The sequence below is a fragment of the Siphateles boraxobius genome, unplaced genomic scaffold (genome assembly GCF_051911475.1).
Source record: "Siphateles boraxobius isolate OS27281-9 unplaced genomic scaffold, OSU_SipBor_1 49, whole genome shotgun sequence".
Taxonomy (NCBI): Eukaryota; Metazoa; Chordata; class Actinopteri; order Cypriniformes; family Leuciscidae; genus Siphateles; species Siphateles boraxobius.
The window spans coordinates 1,600,499-1,621,131 of NW_027509130.1; the positions used below are offsets into that span (position 1 = coordinate 1,600,499).

Genomic DNA, 20,633 nt, shown 5'->3' on the forward strand with positions numbered 1-20,633 from the left:
AAACAGTTAATAATGTAGACAGACAGCAATCTCAATCAATGTAAGTCATGTGTGCAGTGAAATATAATTTAGTTTAGCATTTAAAAGCTCTGTTGAGAAGTTTAAAACATGGAAAGCTCAAAAAGCATTCATTTCAGGATACATCATGACTTTCAGAACTAAAATGAAGAAATTGCTCTTAATTCAAGCAGAATCAGCAAAAACTTATAAAAGGACAATAACAATGAGATGTTGATAAAATTAGTAAAGTGTTTAATCAATATTACATGAAGCAAATACAAAAATTAAGTGAAAGCGAATTAGACAGATCTCTCTCTTTACTGACTTAAAAGAGCCAAAGCATCTCAAGAGAAGAAGGGAAGAAAAGAGTCCAGTTTCAACAGAGGTGTCAAATTCAGGGTCAGAAAGTAAAAGTCCTGCCATATTTTTATTTCACCCATGAACTCACACAGCAAAAACTCCTGTGTTAAATGAACTCTCGGAGTTTATTTGGCTCCAGACTCAAGAGTGTTAAAGTTAATGATATAATTAAGTGATTGATTGAGTGATGACTGAGTATTATTGGAGACACCTGATGATAACAAGCAGAATCACTGAGGGAGAAATGCATATTTTTAAGTCTCCATTATGGTGGTCAGTGTTTACTTTAGTTGAGGTCTTGACCCTTAAACTGTTAATGTTATTTTTTTTGTTTGACAGTTGTAACTGAGTTGTAACTGTCAGATGAACAACAAGAAAAGCTGGTCATTTGCACATGTGGACGTTGACCTGAATCACAGAACTCATTAAGAAAAATTTACCTTATTGATTACAACAGAATAAGATTATACAGTATACTATTTCTGCATTTTCAATATAACCCAAAATATATCTTAAAAGTTGTTCTGATCCAAAGACTTTTTTTGAAGTTTGAAGAACATCAAGAATCAGCCTGTGATTCTCACCAATGGTGACAATAATAAAGCATGTTGCAGTGCATTCTGGGTGCCACCAATCAAAACTCATCCATGGCTCCCATCATGCATTATGCATAAATTATGATCTGAATTTTCTTAGTAATTTCCTTCTCCTAATTGAATATTCAGTTTGTCACCATTGTTGAGACTCATACACGGAATATTGATGTCTCTGTGTGCCTAAAACATAGACTTTCTTTTTTATCAGAACAACTTTAAAGAAATCATTTAGATTATACAGAAAAATCTGGATTTTTTGCTTTAGAAACTCTGTGATTCCGCAATGACCAACATGCTTTTAAGCTAAGAGAGGGCTCTAAATGAGTTCAGTGACACTGATCAAATGATGATTATGTGTAAACATAAAACCATCTGCTCACCTTTTCTCTTTGTTCATCCGGCTGTTACAACTCAATTACAGCAGTCAAACAAAAGATTAAGTTACATATTTAAAGGTCACCTGCCCAACTAACACAAACACTGATCTCCCTAATGGTGACTAAAAATTTAGATTTGCTCCTTCAGTGATTCTGCTTGTTATCATCAGGTGTCTTCAATAAGGCTCAATCATCACTCAATTAATAATTTAATTAGTTCATTAACTTTAACACACTTGATTGTTAATTTAACACTCATATTTTAAAACTTTAACAATATTGAGTCTGGAGCCAAATAATCCCCCATGAGAGTTCATTTAACACAGGAGTTTTTGCTCTGTGAGTTCATGGGTGGAATAAAAATATTGCAGGAATTTTACTTTCTGACCCTGGATTTGAGACCTCTGAGTTGCAAAGATACTATAATATACAAAGAAAGTATATCTTGCATTTCCATGGAAGAGTAGAAGTGAAACTAGATGTTCAAATGAAAAACAATAAAGAACGAGTTAAAAAATTTATGTCAGATTCATGTCTCTATTAAAAGTGTTGAGGCCTCTTCTTCAGCTCCTGAACTTTGCCTCCAAAGGTTTTTACAGGGTGAATTTTCTGATGCTCTTTCAGTTCATCTCTTTCTATCATCCGTGGTAAAAGACTTCCAGCACTGAAACACACACCGCCTTGCCTGTAATATTACGAATGAATATTCTCCTTTGTGTGAATCTTTAAGTGTTTCTTCAGGACTGAAGCCCAATGAAACTGTTTACCGCACTGATCACAGTTAAATGGTCTTTCTTCAGAATGAGAGTAGATGTGATTTCTGAGAGAAAGCCTGAGAGAGCACTGTTTCTTCCCAGTGTGAACTCTCATGTGAATCTTCAGCCTTGATTTACATGAAGCGTTTTTTACATTGAGGGCAGGAGACAGATTTTTTGGCTTCTGTTTTTCTTTTCTTGTTCACGTCCATCAGGTCTGAAACAAACATTAAATCAAGTGAGACTTCAAATGAGAGACAAATGTGAAATGAAAAGTGAAGTCCAAAGTCAAGATCACTGAGGAGTTCAATAGTCATTTTAATCCCATCATATCTGGTCAACAACTGCTGTGCACAATTATGATCTATTTTAATATCATGAAGATGATTTGTGTTATAAATCACTAGTTTGGTCATGAATCTCTAGTTGGCGCATACTTGACATGTAATCTGTAAGCAATCACATAGTTTCCAACGCCTTTCTACCTTTAACAGAGGAAGAATCTGGAAGCTTCTCATCTCTGTATTCTTGATAAGCACCAGAGCAAATACAAAAACATGAACTGCTGTTAGAAAACATGAAAATACTGTTTGACGTTTTATCTTCACCATAATAAGCAGTGTTAGAAATAGAAAGTTACACAGCGCTGCTATGTATATTGCTTTATTTCTACTTGTTTTGACATGAGCGCCACCTACTGTCAGAGAGTGATTTTGCAGTGCTCTGAACAGACAAATCAAATGTCAAAATCAGATTTTTTTATATCACATTCATGTAGGGTTGAAAACAAGTTAATAAAAACCAATCAAACAACAAAATGTCCGTTGCTCATCGTGGCTGTTGAGAAACTAATGAAAGAATGAGGCATTTATATAGCGCTTTACTATGTACTACTCTGCTGTGCAAAGGCAAAAGACTGTAACTTCGTTTTTGGTCGAAAATTAGTTTTTGATATTTTTGGCACATTCAAGACTCATTTATCATGTGGATCTTGAGTCAATTCCGTTGTTTTTTCGAGAAAATGATAGGTTTTCTTAACAGTAACTTCCAAATGCCCATGAGAAACCAAGGCAGAACACCGTAACACCAATTACCGCTCTTTGGCTTTGTTTTAGAACGCTCAAATTGAGTTACGGTACTCTGCCTTTGTTTAGCCGCGCATCAATATGAAGTTACTGTGCCGGTGTTCGATCACATATTGCTACCTATCAGATTTGTATGGTTTTCTGCCTTTGTTTAACTGTCAATAAAAAATAAATAAATTGAAATTACGGCGTAGCCTGTGTTGCCTACTTTGTACGGCTTCCATTAGTCCCTGTAACTTCTGATGTCCCCAGAGCTTTGTCCCGCACAGCTTTGTCCCGCACAAACGCGGCCATGCCGTAGAGGATGACTACAACAAAGAACTAAAGCCCTGCCTCACCCAGTGCGAGTACCGGACCTGGTTGAAACACTCATGCATCTAGCTGGCAGAGTGCAAAAACATCGCAAGCTCCTTCAGCACCGCCCTAACCCCGGTCATGACAACGCGGGATAGAGGTGTGCATTCCCGCGGCTGTCCCTGCGGGACCCGACCAGATATTTTGTGCCGCGGGATTAAATTTCCGACTAAAACACGGTTGCGGTCGGTAACTCTGGTGTAGTTTGAACGGGAGCGGTCGGTCTTTCAATATCACGTTCCCGACATCCTTTCAGAACAGCATATCTACGCTTTACTTAATCTTATCGACCACCCGGTATAGGCTACAGCCTGCCCTGCACTCAGGACCGTTATGCACGCGCTGCATGCATGGACCAGTTCTTTCTGCGTCATGTATTGTATTTGCGGGGTCTGTGCGCACAGCATGTGCATAACGGTCCTCAGGGCAGACTGTACCGGTGGTAAATATACGGCCCCTTAAAAAGGATGGCAGAGCAAAGTGTGGATGCGCTGTCCTTGAAGGACGTTCAACTTGGACTGGAAAATGGTCAGTTTACTGCTAAGAAACCCACGTCAGTGAAGTCTGATGTATGGGAGTCTTTTTCATGTATCATAGACAGAGATGGAAAAAAAATACCCTTTGCGCAATGTGATAAATGCCTAAAAGTGTTCCCGTTCAGCAGTCACAAGACTGGAACCTCGGGTTTAAGGCGACACTCATGCATCATTACAAAGGGTCAAACTGACATTTACAAAGTCCAGGCTGGTGGCAGAGCAGTTTAAAAAAAGAGACCACAAAAAATGTGTTAAATTTGTTTGCCAAGACATTCGACCGTATGATACTGTGTCCGGAAAAGATTTTAATCAGCTGGCCCAACATTTGGTCGACACAGCAGCAAAAATCGGAAGGTTTAATGTCAGTGAGATACTTCCACATCCAACAGCAGTATCAAAAAATATTGAAAAGAGGGCTCAGAGTCTGCGTAGACATGTTGTTGAAGAAATCATTGCAGTAATGCACAAATTTGGATGTGCAATTACAACACACATATGGACAAAAAACTTATCGCAAAACATTTTTGTTGTCTGCAACCATCCATTACGTTAATGAGCAATCTGAGTTACATTCAAGAGTGCTTTTTGCTGTCCCTTTTGACCCAAGCACCTCAAAGACGGGTGACAATATTCAAATCAGTGTTGTTTTTGGCAGCCATTTTAGTCTTAGTCTTTTTGACGAAAATGCTTTTTAGTTTTAGTCAAATTTTAGTCACTTATAGACTTAATAGTTTTAGTCAAGTTTTAGTCAAGTTTTAGTCAAGTTTTAGTCGACGAAAACGCAAAAAGGTTTTAGTCAAGTTTTAGTCAATTTTATAAAAATAAAAAATAAAAAAAGTATTTAAAAAATAGAGAACATAAAAGTGCGGCTGGGTCAAAATTTGTATCAAGTTCAAAAATAGAAAAGATATAATAGTGCCACTTTGCTATCTGTTAAAAAAAGAAAAGAATAGAAATCCATTTGACAGGACAGGTCTATTTATCCCTCCATCAGTGGCTGCAATGAGCCTGTTTTGCATTGCACAATTTCTCAAAAGTCATGCTCAATGTTCAGCTGAGATCTGTACTTTGTTTTCAGTAAAACTGAAACGGCTGAAAAGCCCATCTCACAGAGATGTGATGTGGCAAAGGGAAGAAGAATGCACACAGCGCTCTGCCTTTACTTAAAAACATGATTTTTTTTAAATAGATAAAATAGACATAACATACTGTGTTTGATATGGGATTAAAATGATAGGTAGTGTACGGGCAGTGTATAAGATATTAACTAATGATTAATTATTATAATATTCCTTTGTTCCGATCAGAGCATGTGAGCGGAGAATGCAATTCTGAATATTCCTCGGCTCGCTCATTCCGCTCAGGGTCGCGCGCTCAACACAGAATGGCTGCTTGTTCGAAAATATGTGGAATAAGGGCTGCCTCCGACTAAAGTTTTTATTCTAGTCGACTAGTAGTTGTTCATTTAAGCCATTAGTGGACATATCGCCCCTTTATATTAATTTAATTACTTAAATAGGCTATACAGGATTACTCCATTATAGCCGCAGTCAAGCACACGCATAAAGCTTGCAAAGAACCGGCAAAAGTAATGATTATGAATGTGTAAAAAAATAGGAAGGAGACATTTAATTGTTTATTAATAAACTGGTGTTTTCGGTGTCGCTGCAAAGAGGAAGTTGACGATGCGGACTCGCCATGAACGAATAAACATATAAAGGCCTAACACGGAAAATTTCCTCCCGTTTGGAGGAGACCTGTCACGCCAGTGGGGCGCGCCCCACACTTTGAGAACTCCTGGATTATACTGAAACTGAAAGTATGTCGATAAATCATCTCGTCGTTTCCGACCACCAAGCCCGTTTATTGGCTTCGCCACCATCCTTCGAAGATGTGTGGTGAGTGACTAGCCGCAGTCGCAGGTGTGTTGTTGTTGTTGTGTGGAATCTGGTGCGCGCGGCATGGGTGGTGGGCGTACCCAAAGCGGCAGCATTGCTGATACTTTTTTTTAGCTCAAAACAGACAGATTTCACGCAAAATAGGCAGAAAGGACATGCATTGTGAACGTCAGACTTATAGTCATTTTCGTTCCGTCTCGTCTTGTCAACGAAAATTCGAAAACGTCTCGTCATGTTTTAGTCACCTTAGAGCCATTTTTAGCTAGTCATCGTCGCGTTATCGTCATAAAAAAAAAGTGCGTCAACGAAATCATTTCGTTATCGTTGACGAAAACAACATTGATTCAAATGCACATGCGACGGAATCTCAGAATATTTGGCATTGATGCGACAGAAATGGGCAGAAAGATAGTTTGTCACAGATCGTGGAGCCAACATGATCAGTGCCTTACGAGGATACACAAGACTAAACTGCACATACTAAACATGACTCTGTCCTGTCCAGTGCGTTTGGTCCTGCCGTAATGGAAATGTCTCCAGAGATCGCTGGGCTTCTAACTGATGTTAAAAAGTTGGTCACATATTTCAAACACTCAGGACAGCAGGCCAAGTTAAAAAGGTCACTGAAACAATCCGTAGAGACAGGGTGGGACTCAAATTTTGACATGCTGAATTTTGTTTTGGAACAGTACGAAGACATCGCATCTGTGCCGACAGAGCAAAAATCATGACAAGATCATATGCATCAATGCCTGCACGCTCAAGTTACTAGTATCATTCCTAAAAACCCTTCAAAGAGGCAAATGACGACTTGGAAACCGACAACACAACTCCAAGTGCCTCACTAGTTCTTCTGTGGTCTGTGCAATTAATTAAGCACTGTACATCAGCCACAAAAGACCCTCTGCTCTCTGAAATTGCAACGGTCTGTGAGAAACGTCTGAAAGAACTACTGTCAACAGACAGCACTTTGCCAAATTCGGTTCACATGCTTTATAGAATAGCAACTTTTCATACGCCAAATCTGCGAAGTTTGAAAATGTTGGATGTAAGAGGGCGTTCAGGAGGTGATACAGGGTGTCGAGGAGATAATAGAAGATTTAAAGCATACCTGTCAACATTTGGGTACGAAAATACGGGAGACCTGGGGGGGGGGTTCAGTTCAACCACATGCGGTTTCATGTCATCTATACATTACACACTCCATCGCCAAATCAGAGAAAAATTCAGTTAAGACAGTTGTTTTTATCTTAACAATACACAACAAATCAACTGGGGTGGAACGCTACACAGAAGTCACGGTTCGGTTCATACCTCGGTTCAGACATCACGGTTCGGTACGAGTTCGGTACAATGCAAAACAAAAATGCAGAAGGAAATTATTTTTATTTTATTATTTTTTACACCCAGTTCTTGCGTCTAAATTAGTTGCTTACATTAACAAAATGAACCAACAATAGCAGACATAAGCCCTTTAAATAAAAATAAATGGCCATGTTTTATAAAAAGGTTCACAAAACTAAATAAAAATGTTTAGAAGATATGTAAAATAACGTTAATTTAGTTGTAGGTTACGTTCTCATATCCATTTTTTTTTATGTCACAAGGAATAATCTGGTTTACTGCTTTACCCGATTCTTTAGTAGTATGGTTTGGGTGTCCTAAAGTGTTAGTAGAGTACTAGGCTAAAGTACTAAAATAAACATTCACGAGTGTACCTTACTTCTCACCGCTGATTCCTCATAGTTTAGGGGACAATTACACCGAGTCACACACTGTCGTTTCAAAGAATAGTACACCGGCGAGCACGAAGTATAAATGCCTCGTCCATTTGGGAACGCTTGCGCTGCGGAGGCAGGCTAAAGTAAACAAACCTAGCAGGGCAACAGATTAGGTGTCCCTAAAGGACCCGCGTATCTACCAGTACTTCCGCATTACATTAATTAATTTGCACGCGAGTTTTATTTATTTTTATACCGTGTATTCTCCGTGTTAATTCATGCACCGAACCGTGACGCCCGTAACGATTCGGTTCAATACGAGAACATGTACCGTTCCACCCCTACAAATCAATATACAGAAAAACAGATTTCTAAAATAAGGTATTGGCCACAAATCTGTGAGTGGGCTACAGTTTTCTGAACAGGTGATGTTGTGTAATATTCAGTTACTGTAAGAAACTGTTCCAGCGGGTGGAGTTTACTGGTGCTGAATATTACACATCACCTGTGTATACTCCATTAACTGGAACAGGTTTTCACTGGAACTGAATATTACATCCAAATATTGTTATGTAATCAATCAGCATATTGTGTTGTACTGTGCTCAGGTACTCAGGTGTCTTTGCTTGCTCGCCATTCCCCTCCACGGACTGGATACGTGCGATATTCTCCTCAGGTGAGCTTTCCCGAAAGCCCTGAGTTCCTCCAGCACCGCTGTAGTCGGCGCCAGTGTCTATTGCCTGTGCGTCGGCTAGGTGCCTCCCGTGTGCATGGTCCCTCCCCTGAGCGACCCCCACATGTGTATTCCACTGTAAGCCTCTCTGTGCGTGTGTCTTTCCCTTGGTAAGCCACCTTGCCACCCCTGGGGTTTAAATATTCCACCTGCGGCTGGACACCCCAGTGTCTCCATATGTTTCCTTCGGTTCATATGTGTATTCTATAAGTTTGTTGTATTCATCTGCTACAGCATGACCACGTTTGTGCAGGACAAAGCTCTGGGAACATTAGAAGTTACAGGGAATAATGGAAGCTGTACAAAGTAGGCAAAACCGTAATTTCAATTTTGATTGACAGTAAAACAAAGGCAGAACATCGTACAATCTGATAGAACACCGGCACAGTAACTTCATTTTGACATGCGTACCGTAACACAATTTGAGCGTTCCAAATAAAAAGCCTACTGTTCTTTGGCGGTATTACTGTTACAGTGTTCTGCCTTGGTTTCTCATGGGCTTTTGAAAAAAGAAAAGAAAAAAAAACAGATTTGACTCAAGATTCTTATACACGTCATAAAGGAGGTATTGAATGTGCCAAAAATATTAATAACTAATTTTCAACCAAAACAAAGTTACGGTCTTTTGTCTTTGCACGGCAATGTACACACCAAGCACTTTACAATCACATCAGGTGTCTGCCTCATTCACAACCTGGATGATTCAACAGCAGCCAGAGTGAAACAGCGCCAACTATAGGTGGAGAAGAGAGATTTGACTGTGACTAACTTACACAGATGAGATTTTGTTTCTCAGCACATAAAAAAGAACTACTAACCATTATCTCAGACTGTGGTGATGTAGTTGCTCCACTGTATGGATCTTCACGTGTAGCTTCAGGAGACTTTTGATAGAGAAACTCTTTCCACACTGATCACACGTGTGTAGCTTCTCTCCGCTGTGGATCCTCTCATGTACTTTCAGATTTGATGACTGACTGAATCTCTTGTCACAGTGTGAACATTTGTAAGGTTTTTCTCCAGTGTGAATCCTCTGGTGCAGTTTTAAACATTTTGCTATCATAAAAGTCTTCCCACACTCCAAGCACATGTACTCTCTAATACCAGTATGCATTTTTTGATGTGTATGTAAAGATTGCTGCTGTGAGAAACTCTTTCTACATACAGAACATGAATATGGCTTCTCCTTCGTATGAACTGTCAGGTGTGCCTTCAGGTGTGATGTCTGGGGAAATGCTTTGCCGCACTGATCACATGTGAACGGCTTCTCTCCAGTGTGAGCTCTCATGTGAATCTCAAGACTTTGTTTGGTTGTGAAACTATTCCCACATTGATCACATGTAAATGGCTTTTCTCCTGTGTGAACTCTCATGTGAATCTCCCGATTCTGTTTGTATCTGAAACTCTTTCCACACTGATCACACTTGTGCGGCTTCTTTCCGCTGTGGATCCTCTCATGTGTTTTCAGATTTGATGACTGACTGAATCTCTTGTCACAGTGTGAACACTTGTAAGGTTTTTCTCCAGTGTGGATCCTCTCATGTGTTTTCAGAGATGTTGACTGACTGAATCTCTTGTCACAGTGTGAACACTTGTAAGGGTTTTCTATAGTGTGGATCCTCAAATGTACTTTCAGATGTGATGACTGATTGAATCTCTTGTCACAGTGTGAACACTTGTAAGGTTTTTCTCCAGTGTGAGTCCTCTCATGTGATTTCAGAGATGATGACTGACTGAATCTCTTGTCACAGTGTGAACACTTGTAAGGTTTTTCTCCAGTGTGAATCCTCTGGTGCTGTTTTAAACATTGCACTGTAATAAAAGTCTTCTCACACTCAAAGCACATGTACTCTCTCACACCAGTATGAGTTTTCTGATGTGTATGTAAAGAGCTCAGCTGTGAAAAACTCTTTCCACACACAGAACATGAATGTGGCTTCTCCTTAGTATGAACTGTCAGGTGTCTCTTCAAGTTTGATGACCCAAGAAATGTTTTTCCACACTGATCACATGTGAACCGCTTCTCTCCAGTGTGGATTAACATGTGAATCTCAAGACTTTGTTTGGTTGTGAAACTCTTTCCACACTGAGTACAAGTGGAAGATGTAATGGCTCTTCTTTTCTTTAAAAATTTCTTTTTAATCTTTGAGCAACTCAAAGGTTTTTCTCCAGGTTTGACATGATGTTCCTCCTCCACTTCACTCAGTTCTTCACTCTCCTCCTTCACTTCACTCAGTTCTTCACTCTCCTTCTTCACTTCACTCAGTTCTTCATTCTCCTCCTTCACTTCACTCAGTTCTTCATTCTCCTCCTTCACTTCACTCTCCTCCTTCACTTCACTCAGTTCTTCACTCTCCTCCTTCACTTCACTCAGTTCTTCACTATCCTCCTTCACTTCACTCATTTTTTCACTCTCCTCGCTCTCTTCCATCAGGTCTGAAATGAAAAAAAAAAGTTTAATTGCATCAGTACATGTGTCACACTTAGTGTTTGTGTTCATGTTATGTTTGCATGTGACACCCAGTTTTCCCACGTGTTTCTGTGATTTAATCCCTAGCTGTGTCCCAATGTGAAGGCTGCATCCTCCGAAGGCTGTATTTGATGGCCGATTGACGAAGGCTAAAGTGACGCCAAATGCACTCTTTGTTTCCCCGCGAAAGGAAGGTTACATAAAAGGATCCTTAGTGGCCTAACAATGCACTGCTGTGTTAATATTTTTCATAAGTACCCTTTTCCTCTTTATTAGAGCAATTCTGGAAAAAATTGGTCTGCTGGGGAGGGCAACTCCCCAACTGTAAAAAGTTACATTATGTTACTCTTTGTTGCATTTGTTCTCCAAACTGCTTGCATTATGTCAGATCGCTGAGATACTGGAGCTGTAATTGCAAGTGTCCTGGGACAGGTGAGGGTAACTGCTGCAACTTGGCAGTGGTTTGTCCTCATTGATGAGGTGTTGGGACAAAGCCACTCCACCAACCTCCCTGTTCTCATTGCCTCAATCCCTGATGACACACCAGGGCTGAGTTCAGCAGTGTGTGACCTAGAAGAGGAGGAGCCAGTCGCACCAGCATCAGCACCAGTAGTAGCACCACGAAGAAGGCGAGACAGAGAGGACGAGTTTTTGAAAAGCACAGGAGAGTAGGGAGAGGATGGACAGGCTGTTTTCTCTTCTTGAAAGAATGATTGAGAATTTTTATAAATATATAAATAAATATATATAAGGCATATAAGGCAATATGGCATTTTCGCCCACAGGATTGCCGCAAACTGGATGTTTTTCCCTTTTCACACTATTCTTTGTAAACCCTAGAAATGGTTGTGCTAGAAAATCCCAGTAACTGAGCAGATTGTGAAATACTCAGACTGGCCCGTCTGGCACAAACAACCATGCCAAGCTCAAAATTGCTTAAATCACCTTTCTTTCCCATTCTGATATTCAGATTGGAGTTCAGGAGATTGTCTTGACCAGGACCACACCCCTAAATGCATTGAAGCAACTACCATGTGATTGGTTGTGTAGGCTTGAGTGCTGTAGGATTACAAATTTATTTAAATGTTTAATTTAGATTGCCAATACAATAGTATTTTATATTGAGAAAGTTTAGAAATGATGAGACCAGGAAATCTCTGCAAACGGTAGGGGTTCTCAGCGGGATATTCCTGACTGTCCCATCTCAGTACGAGAAGGCTAGGCTTTTCCTGTTCTCGTTGTTTACCGGGGGAAGAGTCATGCTGAGCAAGTTTGAACACCTGTTATTTTATTACTGAGACCATTTGTCTCATCTCAGTACGAGAAGTCTATGCCTTTTCCTGTTCTCGTTGTCTCAGCTCATTTACATCACAATGTAATCCCTCCCCCTTGAAATGTATATATGAACTCAATGTATACTGCCTTAGTTAGACTTCACTTGACTTGGGTCCGGAGCAGACTACAGCAAATAAAGAATCCTGCTTAAATAAGTCTCCTGGTTTTCGCTTCTGAGTTTTTCTACACTGAAGAAGGAAGAAGTTTACAACAGTGCGAACCAAAACACAAATGAATCTTCCAGGTGATTTGTTCAAACGTAACTCCACACAGAACTAAACATTCCAGACCCCAAATCACCCATCCCGGCTCCAGCCAGTCTACCTAACCAACGAAAAACCCCAGCTAAGAACGGTAGACGGCAGACCAGTAAACGGTAGTATACTGGTCAATTATGAAATGAAAGTTGTACTCAGCAAACACTTTTATGAAGGTCGCCTTGCAAACGGGCACTTTCTCCAGATGACTGTTGCACAAAAGACTGTACTTTACAGATACGTTCTGGTCTTTTTGTTTGTTAACCCTCTGAGGTCTAAGGGGATTTTGGGGTCCTTGAGGTGTTCTGACATGCTCTGACATTTGTGCTTTTTTCAGTTATTTATAAAATGGCAAAGTTGTAAATTCACTCTATATAGCACAAACAGGGCTACCGTAATATGTGAGCAACATGTGGGTGGGAGACATGACATGCAATTCTACCCGTCCATGATGTCATAACCTAATAAAAATGGGTATTTGTTAAAAATATATATATATTCATGTTGTTCCTCTGATAAGATATTATTCCAGCATACCATAGCTGTAGGTGGTGTATAAAGACCTCTACTTCAAATTTTTATCTAAACATCAAAATTGTCATGTGGTGTGACTGTCCAGGATATGTGTGACCTTACTAATATGACAATATATATCAGCAAAGTATAAATAATTGATAGATTTACAGTTTAAGTAACAGAATAAGGCTATTTCAACAGACACAGAAAGTGTTGATGTCTGTGTATGATTTTAAAGCAAGTTCTGGCCAAATACATTTTGTCCGTAAAATGGGCGTCAAATGGTGTGACACTGCAATTTATATTTTGAACGGGCAATAATTTGGACATCATTATGATGAAGAGGTCCACACTCAACCAGGAAGTTGCAGTGTCATCTCTGGAGTGGTTTGCAAGGTCAAGAGGTGAGTTCTGGATTTTTAATTTTTAATTAAAAAGCTCTGTATCTGATATGCTCACTAGTGGTCAATGTTTTGTGTCTTATGGTGTGACATTTACATAAAAATGAAACACTTTTATACAAATTTTAATTCTTAAAAATCATTCCTGCCATGTGGTAATTTACATGCTAAATATAAGCTAGCTGTTTTTAGTTAACCAAGAGATTAGCTTAACTGAACAAAACGTCATATGGTGTGACACTATCATATGGTGTGACTGTTTTTCTAAGTCAAACCATATGACATATTTGTCACACAATATTACATACACCTTTTTTAATGATAAATAAATAACTATTCAAAATATATTAAATGAATTTAATAATGAACATTAAATTACCTATACAATTAATGTATTTCTTTTCAATTTTATACTTAATTTAACCATGTTTCACCATATTTGCAATGCTTTGCCTATTAAAAGATGCAATGTTTTGTCTGTTAGGCAGAAATGTCAAGTAAAGAGAGGACACAAAAATACAGGGAAAGACTCAATGCTGACCATGAAAGGAGAGAGGAGGTCCTGAGGGAAAGGAGGAAAAAGTAAAGAGATCATGCCAGTTCACACAGAATAGACACCTACTATATGGATGAAAGTCTAGGCCACAACATAGTGTAACTTCAACACATGATACTATTATCAAGATGGTGAAACTGAAAGGAGCGAAAATATCTTAATTACATATTTTTCATTACCAGGTATAAAGAGAAGAAACAAAAGGGAAAACTCAAGGCATTCAGTGTACAGTCTCTTCCTCCAAGACAAGAAAAAATGAGAGAGATGTGGAGAGATGCACAAAAGAAATACAGAAAAAGGAAAAAAGTAGTGAATGCCATTATGAACCTAACCCCTCCATCTCTTGAAGCATCAGTGAATGAAGATGTTGCTGTGGCACCAACAAACAACAGCACACTAGAGCCTTCTGTCCAGTCACATTCCTTTACCAATTCTCCTCCTGAATGCCCTCCTGAGAATCTACAGTTGTCTGAAGTGTCCATCCCAAGCAAGATGATAGATCAGAATGATAAGCTGAGGAAACAACTTAAGAAAGTTAAAAAGCAGAATCAGGTACTTATGAAAAAACTGAAAGAAGAACACTCCAAAGCAGAAAGATACAGGAAAAAATTTGAACGAAAAATAGTGCAAAAGCCTGCTCGCACTGTTAGTGAGAAGTTTAACCACCGAGCAGCAAAAAAAATGGCCATTGACAGGAAAAAAAGGGTTGAGGCTTTTCTGCAATTAGATGAGAACAGCATTTTACTTCCTGCAAAAAAGGACACAATTGGAAGAAAAGAGAAGAAACAAAGAATGATCCTCACAAGCACACTTAAAGACCTTTATAAAGTCTTTAATGATAAGAGTGATACATTACACAGAATGTCTTACAGGCAGTTCACCAGATACAAACCATTCTACATCACTCAACCAAAACCATGTGATCGTAACACATGTGCATGCCATCAACATTAAACATGAGGCTTCTGATTGCAACTCTTTCAAAAAGAGGACTAATCACAACAAAAAGTCTTTCGACACTACTGTCATCCATATGCTGCAGCATGGATAATGACTTGTGCATGAGGCGACAATGCAATGAATGCTGTTTTGAGGAGGTTAAGTTCAGAGAGCATAATCCCGCTGAGAGGGTCACATGGGAACAGTGGCAGAGAGAGCCTATTACAGTCGGAGAAAAAACCTACAAGAACTGGGTTAAAAGAACCAAAGCGGGTTCAATTGGAGAACTGCTAGTAGTCATCCAGAAAGATCTTGAGGAACTGGCTAGTCATCACTACAATTGGATTCATCAGGTTAGGGAGTTCAGACATCTCAAAGAGAACTTGCAAAACAATGAAATGGTCCTTCATAATGATTTCAGTGAAAACTATGCTTGCAAGCTTAACACTGAAATTCAAGCCTTTCACTTTGGAGGCAACAGACAACAAGCAACTCTACACACAGGGGTGGCCTATGGTATTGGTGGGTCCCAGAGCTATGCAACTATATCGCAGTCTCTGAGACATGATGAAAGGGCAGTGTGGGCTCACATCAAGCCAGTTATAGAAGACTTTAAGGCCAAGAGTGATCATGAAATTGATACACTCCACATCCTAAGTGATGGTCCTGCAACCCAGTATCGTAATCGTGCAAACTGCTTTCTTCTTAGCAGCATTCCATACTCTTGGGGTTTCAAAATGGTTACCTGGAACTTTTCTGAGAGGTCACATGGCAAGGGGGATCCTGATGGAGTAGGCGGAGCTCTCAAACGTATTGCTGACAAGTATGTCCATGGAGGTGGAGATCTTCAAACACCTAAAGATTTGTTCAACTATCTTTGCCAAAACACAGAAAGAGTGACCATTGAATGGGTTGAAGAAGATGAAATCTCTTCCATGGATAGCTTGCTTCCTTCAACAGTGTGCCCAGTGGTTGGAATTAGTAACACACACCAAGTGCTCCCCTTTTCACCTGGGGAAATACTATATAGACGCCTGAGTTGCTTTTGCAAGTACCCAGAGATATGTCTTTGTTATCAGCCGAAGAAACTTCACATTGACGTCTCTGCTTCTAAAGCTGGCAGTGCCAATGTGGAACAGCAAAGTGCTCTTCTCCAAGATGTTACCTGTGTGAAACCAAAAGAAGCAAACCACCCAGCTGAAGCAGAATGCACTGATTCTGATGATGACACCAGATACACTGTTGGAAAGTTTGTCATTGTCAACTACGATGATAGGCCATATGTGGGCCAGATCATGAAGATATGTCACAACGAGGCAGAGATTAATTGCATGAAGCAAGTTGGTGACAAGAATAACTTCATCTGGCCAAATAAACCAGACTGCATATTTTACAGCTGTGATCAAATAGTTTGCACAATATCTGAGCCAGAACCTCTTCAAAGGTCTACCAAGCTTTCTAAGATTGACTGGCTGAAGTTAAATATGGTCTGAAATGTTATCGGCTTTCGGCTTTTCAGCTTCAACTGATGTTTAATGATCCCATGTGAAATACACATTTTTGTTTAAAGATTCATTGGATAATTCATATGAAAATGATACATCGTAGGTTTTTTTACTGTATCTGGTTTTACTAATATCTATGAATTTTCAATCTAAAACATTCAATTAATTGTAAATTGATTTGTTTTTTACTGTTTAACAATTATAATTGTTGTTACAACACACTCTCCTTTAATTTTAAATTGTTCATGTTGAATGTTCTTGAAGTGAGATGGTGTTTGATTTACTCATATTTCTGAGTTTCTTATAATTTTAAAGGTTTTAAAACAATGTTAGTATGTTTTTTGATTTTGATTAATGTTAACTGAATTGAATGAATTGAATGTTGAATGCAAATAAAATACAGTTTTTTGCATTGACAAATTGTGGAGTGGTGCAGTTCATCATATAGCGTGACACTATATAATTTGGTGTGACATTCAGAATTGTGCCAGTAAAAATACTTTCTTAATTATAAATCATAAAAAGTCAACGGAACACAAGAGAAATAGTATCAGCAAGAGTCACAAGCATTTTCATAGATTTATAACCGGGTTTAACATAATTAATCTAAAATATCTGGAAAGGCTGAGGAGAGATGACTTACTTTGCATGATGATTTAGAAAAACAATACAAAATTTAATGAATCTGCACAAAATAAATGTTAAATCTTAAGATAGTAATAATAACGATTTATGTTGAAGTTAGTTACTTAGGGAGAGTATATCCCATTTTCATTTTAAATAGAATAACTTTTGTCACACCATATGACAATTTTAGGCACGAATGCAACAAATTTGTGAATAAATCCAATTTCAAATACAAAATCTAAAAGACCACATATATTTTGGGAAATGCAAGAGTCAGTACAACACAACTCAATTTTTTTATGCCTAATATTTGAAGTAAAAAATAAAAACTTTTTTCAGGCTTATATGTCTCCCACATGTTTGTATTTTTTAGAGAATAATGTTTATGCGTGGTTCTTGAAAAAACTAAAACTTAAAGTGTCTGAAATAAGGCCACAAAACACATACTAAATATGTGTCCACAAGACTTTTGACTAATGGGTGTTGTTGCCTAGAATTTTTGCTTCAAAATGATCTGAAAATCATCCTGCCTAATCATTTACACAAAACAATACATTGATTTAAATTTTATAAGACACCTTTTGTTTGGAAAGGCAATATGCGTGGAGGTGTGTTCACACCTGAGAAGACAAAGGCCGGATAATGTGCCACATACATAATGAGCTGCATATTAAGTAGCCTTTCACACAGGTGTGTCACAGGTCACAGGATCCCAAAGAATGCAAGGACAAAAGAAATTATCTATATATACATATTTTATAATTAGAAATTGTAACCAATTACAAATAGGTTACAATTACAACAAAAATTACAATTTTAACAATATTTCAAGTGTATTTCTTTGTAAAAAGTATACATTTTATCATACATATTAAAAAAGGTAAGGATTCATTAGTTTGAATATTGGAACAAACACTATAATAACATCTTATTTGATAATACAATATATCTACTTTATTTTTGACAAAACATCATACTGTAGTATATTTAACTATGAGGAGAAATTGGTGAACAAAAGCGTAGCTATTTAATGTGACAGTAGTCTTTTTTTACAGTCAAAACTTTATAATCCATCCAAAACTAATCACAAAATCTTGTCTAAACATTCATATTTAGTCTGTAACATATAGCATATACATGTGAATTTGCAGTTTGTTGCTTATACAGACATTTTATTTCAACATATTTCAGTCTATTTTTACCCATCTTAGCAGGCTATAGCAATATAGTTTGGATGTGTTCATGTAAACATAACGTTTACTAATGTAGGTGCGAGAGTGAATGAACGGCACAGACACGCGCTGTATAACTGTAGTAAACAACAGTGCGCGCGCCTGTGCCGTTCATTCATCATTTAGCCAACACACAGACACGCAATTCATATTTAAACAGTCTTTTTGCGGTTTACAGTCAGACACTATTCAATATCGCGATTAGAACAAAGCACTTAAGAATAAATGACTTACTACATCAGCTGGATCCGTTGCTCCTCGAAATGAAACTACCAGCACTTCTGGTACATTTTCCAGGGTTATTAGATAGAATTATTCATCAAAGTGTATGGATACGCTGTGTACAGCTGTTAGTGTTGTCACGATACTAGAATTTCTAACTTCGATACGATACCTTGAAAAATATCGATATTCGATACCATTTTCGATACCACAGAGAAAAAAACTGCCACAATATTAAGGGGGTCTTTTTTTTATTTAAAGCTAAATATTACAAGTCTAGAACATGACAATGAGGTATATTTTACATGAACAAAAATGTCCTGAGTTCTATCTGTTAATATTTTTTCATTGGACCAGAGCTAACATGATCCGTTGTGTTTTTATTACCTACTGTTATCAAAGATTAAAATATACTGTAACAAATGCATTGGTCATCGGTCATAAATGCTGGTTAATACATTAACTTAATTTGATGAACAGATTTAAACGCAAACGTGTGTGCATCACACGCGGAAACAATGCTCACTGGATCAGCATCTAGTCAAGTTACCTTTATTTATATATTGCTTTTAATAATACAGATTGTGTCGAAGCACTTAACTGTATCAAATTGGAGGATAGAGTGTCAGTAATGTATAATAATAAGGTTAAACATTCAATTTTCAGTTAAAGGCATTTCATTATTGAATTCAGAGATGCCATTGTCTAGCTCTGTTTAGTTTAATTAGTATATGTGTAATCAAATTGATGATAATCGCTAATGAAGGCAAATTGCAGAATTAAATAATAATTTTTGAATAAAGTTAAACAGACACAAGTTAATTTACATCTGACCACAGTTACAATATTTACTTGTCTACGATTCCTCAGTCAGATTATGTTAACTTTAAGAATTACAGTGAAAAAACGAAACACAGACTCATATCAACAACAATACTAGGCCATGTTGGTTAATGTTTCAGAAAAGTTAAAATGAGAAGAGTTACAGTGTTTTAGGATGTTTTTAGCAGTGGTGCAGGTCTGTCTAAAAAACAAACACCCCTGATGCTGAGCATATGCTTGCTAAATGGTACCCCTGGAGCCAATTCCTTAAATGTTTTCATCTATAAAATAATTTTACAAAATGAGTGATGAGAGGGATATTGATAGTCAAACAATCTTTTGGGTGCCCGCAGCCCGCTCGCAGTGTGAAGCGCGTGTCCGCGCTATTCTCCGACATGCCCGCTCGCGGTGTGTAGCGCGTGTCCTGTCCACGCCATTCTCCGACTCCGACATGCCCGCTCGCGGTGTTCTTTATCAATCAACCAAAGCCGTTCGCGGGGACGCCGCACTCGCCATCTTTCCATTCACTTTTGCTATTTAACCAGAGCGAATGAGACGAGTGCGTCACGTGTGGTGTTTGTCAACGCGCCTTTGGAGAGAAGTGAAAGTGACTGCTCGGCTAGTATTGGTGTATCGATACTTCGGGAAATTAGTATTGGTACCGTTCAGATATTTCAGTATCGATATTTATCGAAATATCGATATTTTTGACAACACTAACAGCTGTAGTAAGATACTTACTAAACACGATGTGTTTTATAATCCGGCTGGTGGGCGTTGGCATGTTGGAATGGCTTGCCTTAGATCATTTGCGTTTGAATTAGTGGTCGACCGATATGGGTTTTTTGATGGCCGATGCCGATATCTTAGAGAGCAGGGTGGCCGATGGCCGATATTTATATTTATATATCAAACATACATACATATACATATATATATATATATATATATATATATATACACACACACATACATTATATTTATTACACACACTTTATATTTATATAAATCAATATTTAATAAATTAGATACATTTTATAAATATTTAAAAATATTTAAAATAAACATGCTTAGGCCCTATACTTTAGATGACAACTTCTTGAATCTGCAATCCTATTACAGTATTTTTCACAAATAAAGTAATGGTTTAAAAATATATGAATAAAAAGGAAGTAAACACTGTAACAGGGTACTTAGTAATCTGGTCATTTCATGTGCAATGATAATCATATTTTTTTCACTTTGACTTTTGACAAGGTAACGCTAATTTTACATACAGCACACAGTGAAAACGACATGAATATGACACAGTGGGCAACTGGATATAGCACAGCAT

General features: G+C 38.1%; 1 protein-coding gene across 11 annotated transcripts in view; it reads right to left on the minus strand.

The window, feature by feature from the left end:
* Nucleotides 1–229: 229 nt before the first annotated feature.
* The window catches only part of LOC143711087 (uncharacterized), a 307,737-nt gene continuing 287,333 nt past the window's right edge, over nucleotides 230–20,633 (minus strand). For 4 of the 11 annotated variants that reach the window (XM_077202405.1, XM_077202398.1, XM_077202404.1 and 1 more), the window contains 2 exons: nucleotides 9,234–10,851; nucleotides 230–2,305 (listed from right to left, as the gene is read on the minus strand). In XM_077202405.1, the coding sequence (XP_077058520.1) occupies nucleotides 9,236–10,846 (1,611 nt within the window). In that variant the 5' untranslated portion in view covers nucleotides 10,847–10,851 and the 3' untranslated portion in view covers nucleotides 230–2,305; nucleotides 9,234–9,235. Of the gene's footprint in view, nucleotides 2,306–8,750; nucleotides 9,149–9,233; nucleotides 10,852–20,633 lie in introns of those variants that run through there. The other 7 variants (XM_077202409.1, XM_077202408.1, XM_077202407.1 and 4 more) reach the window with 6 other exon arrangements.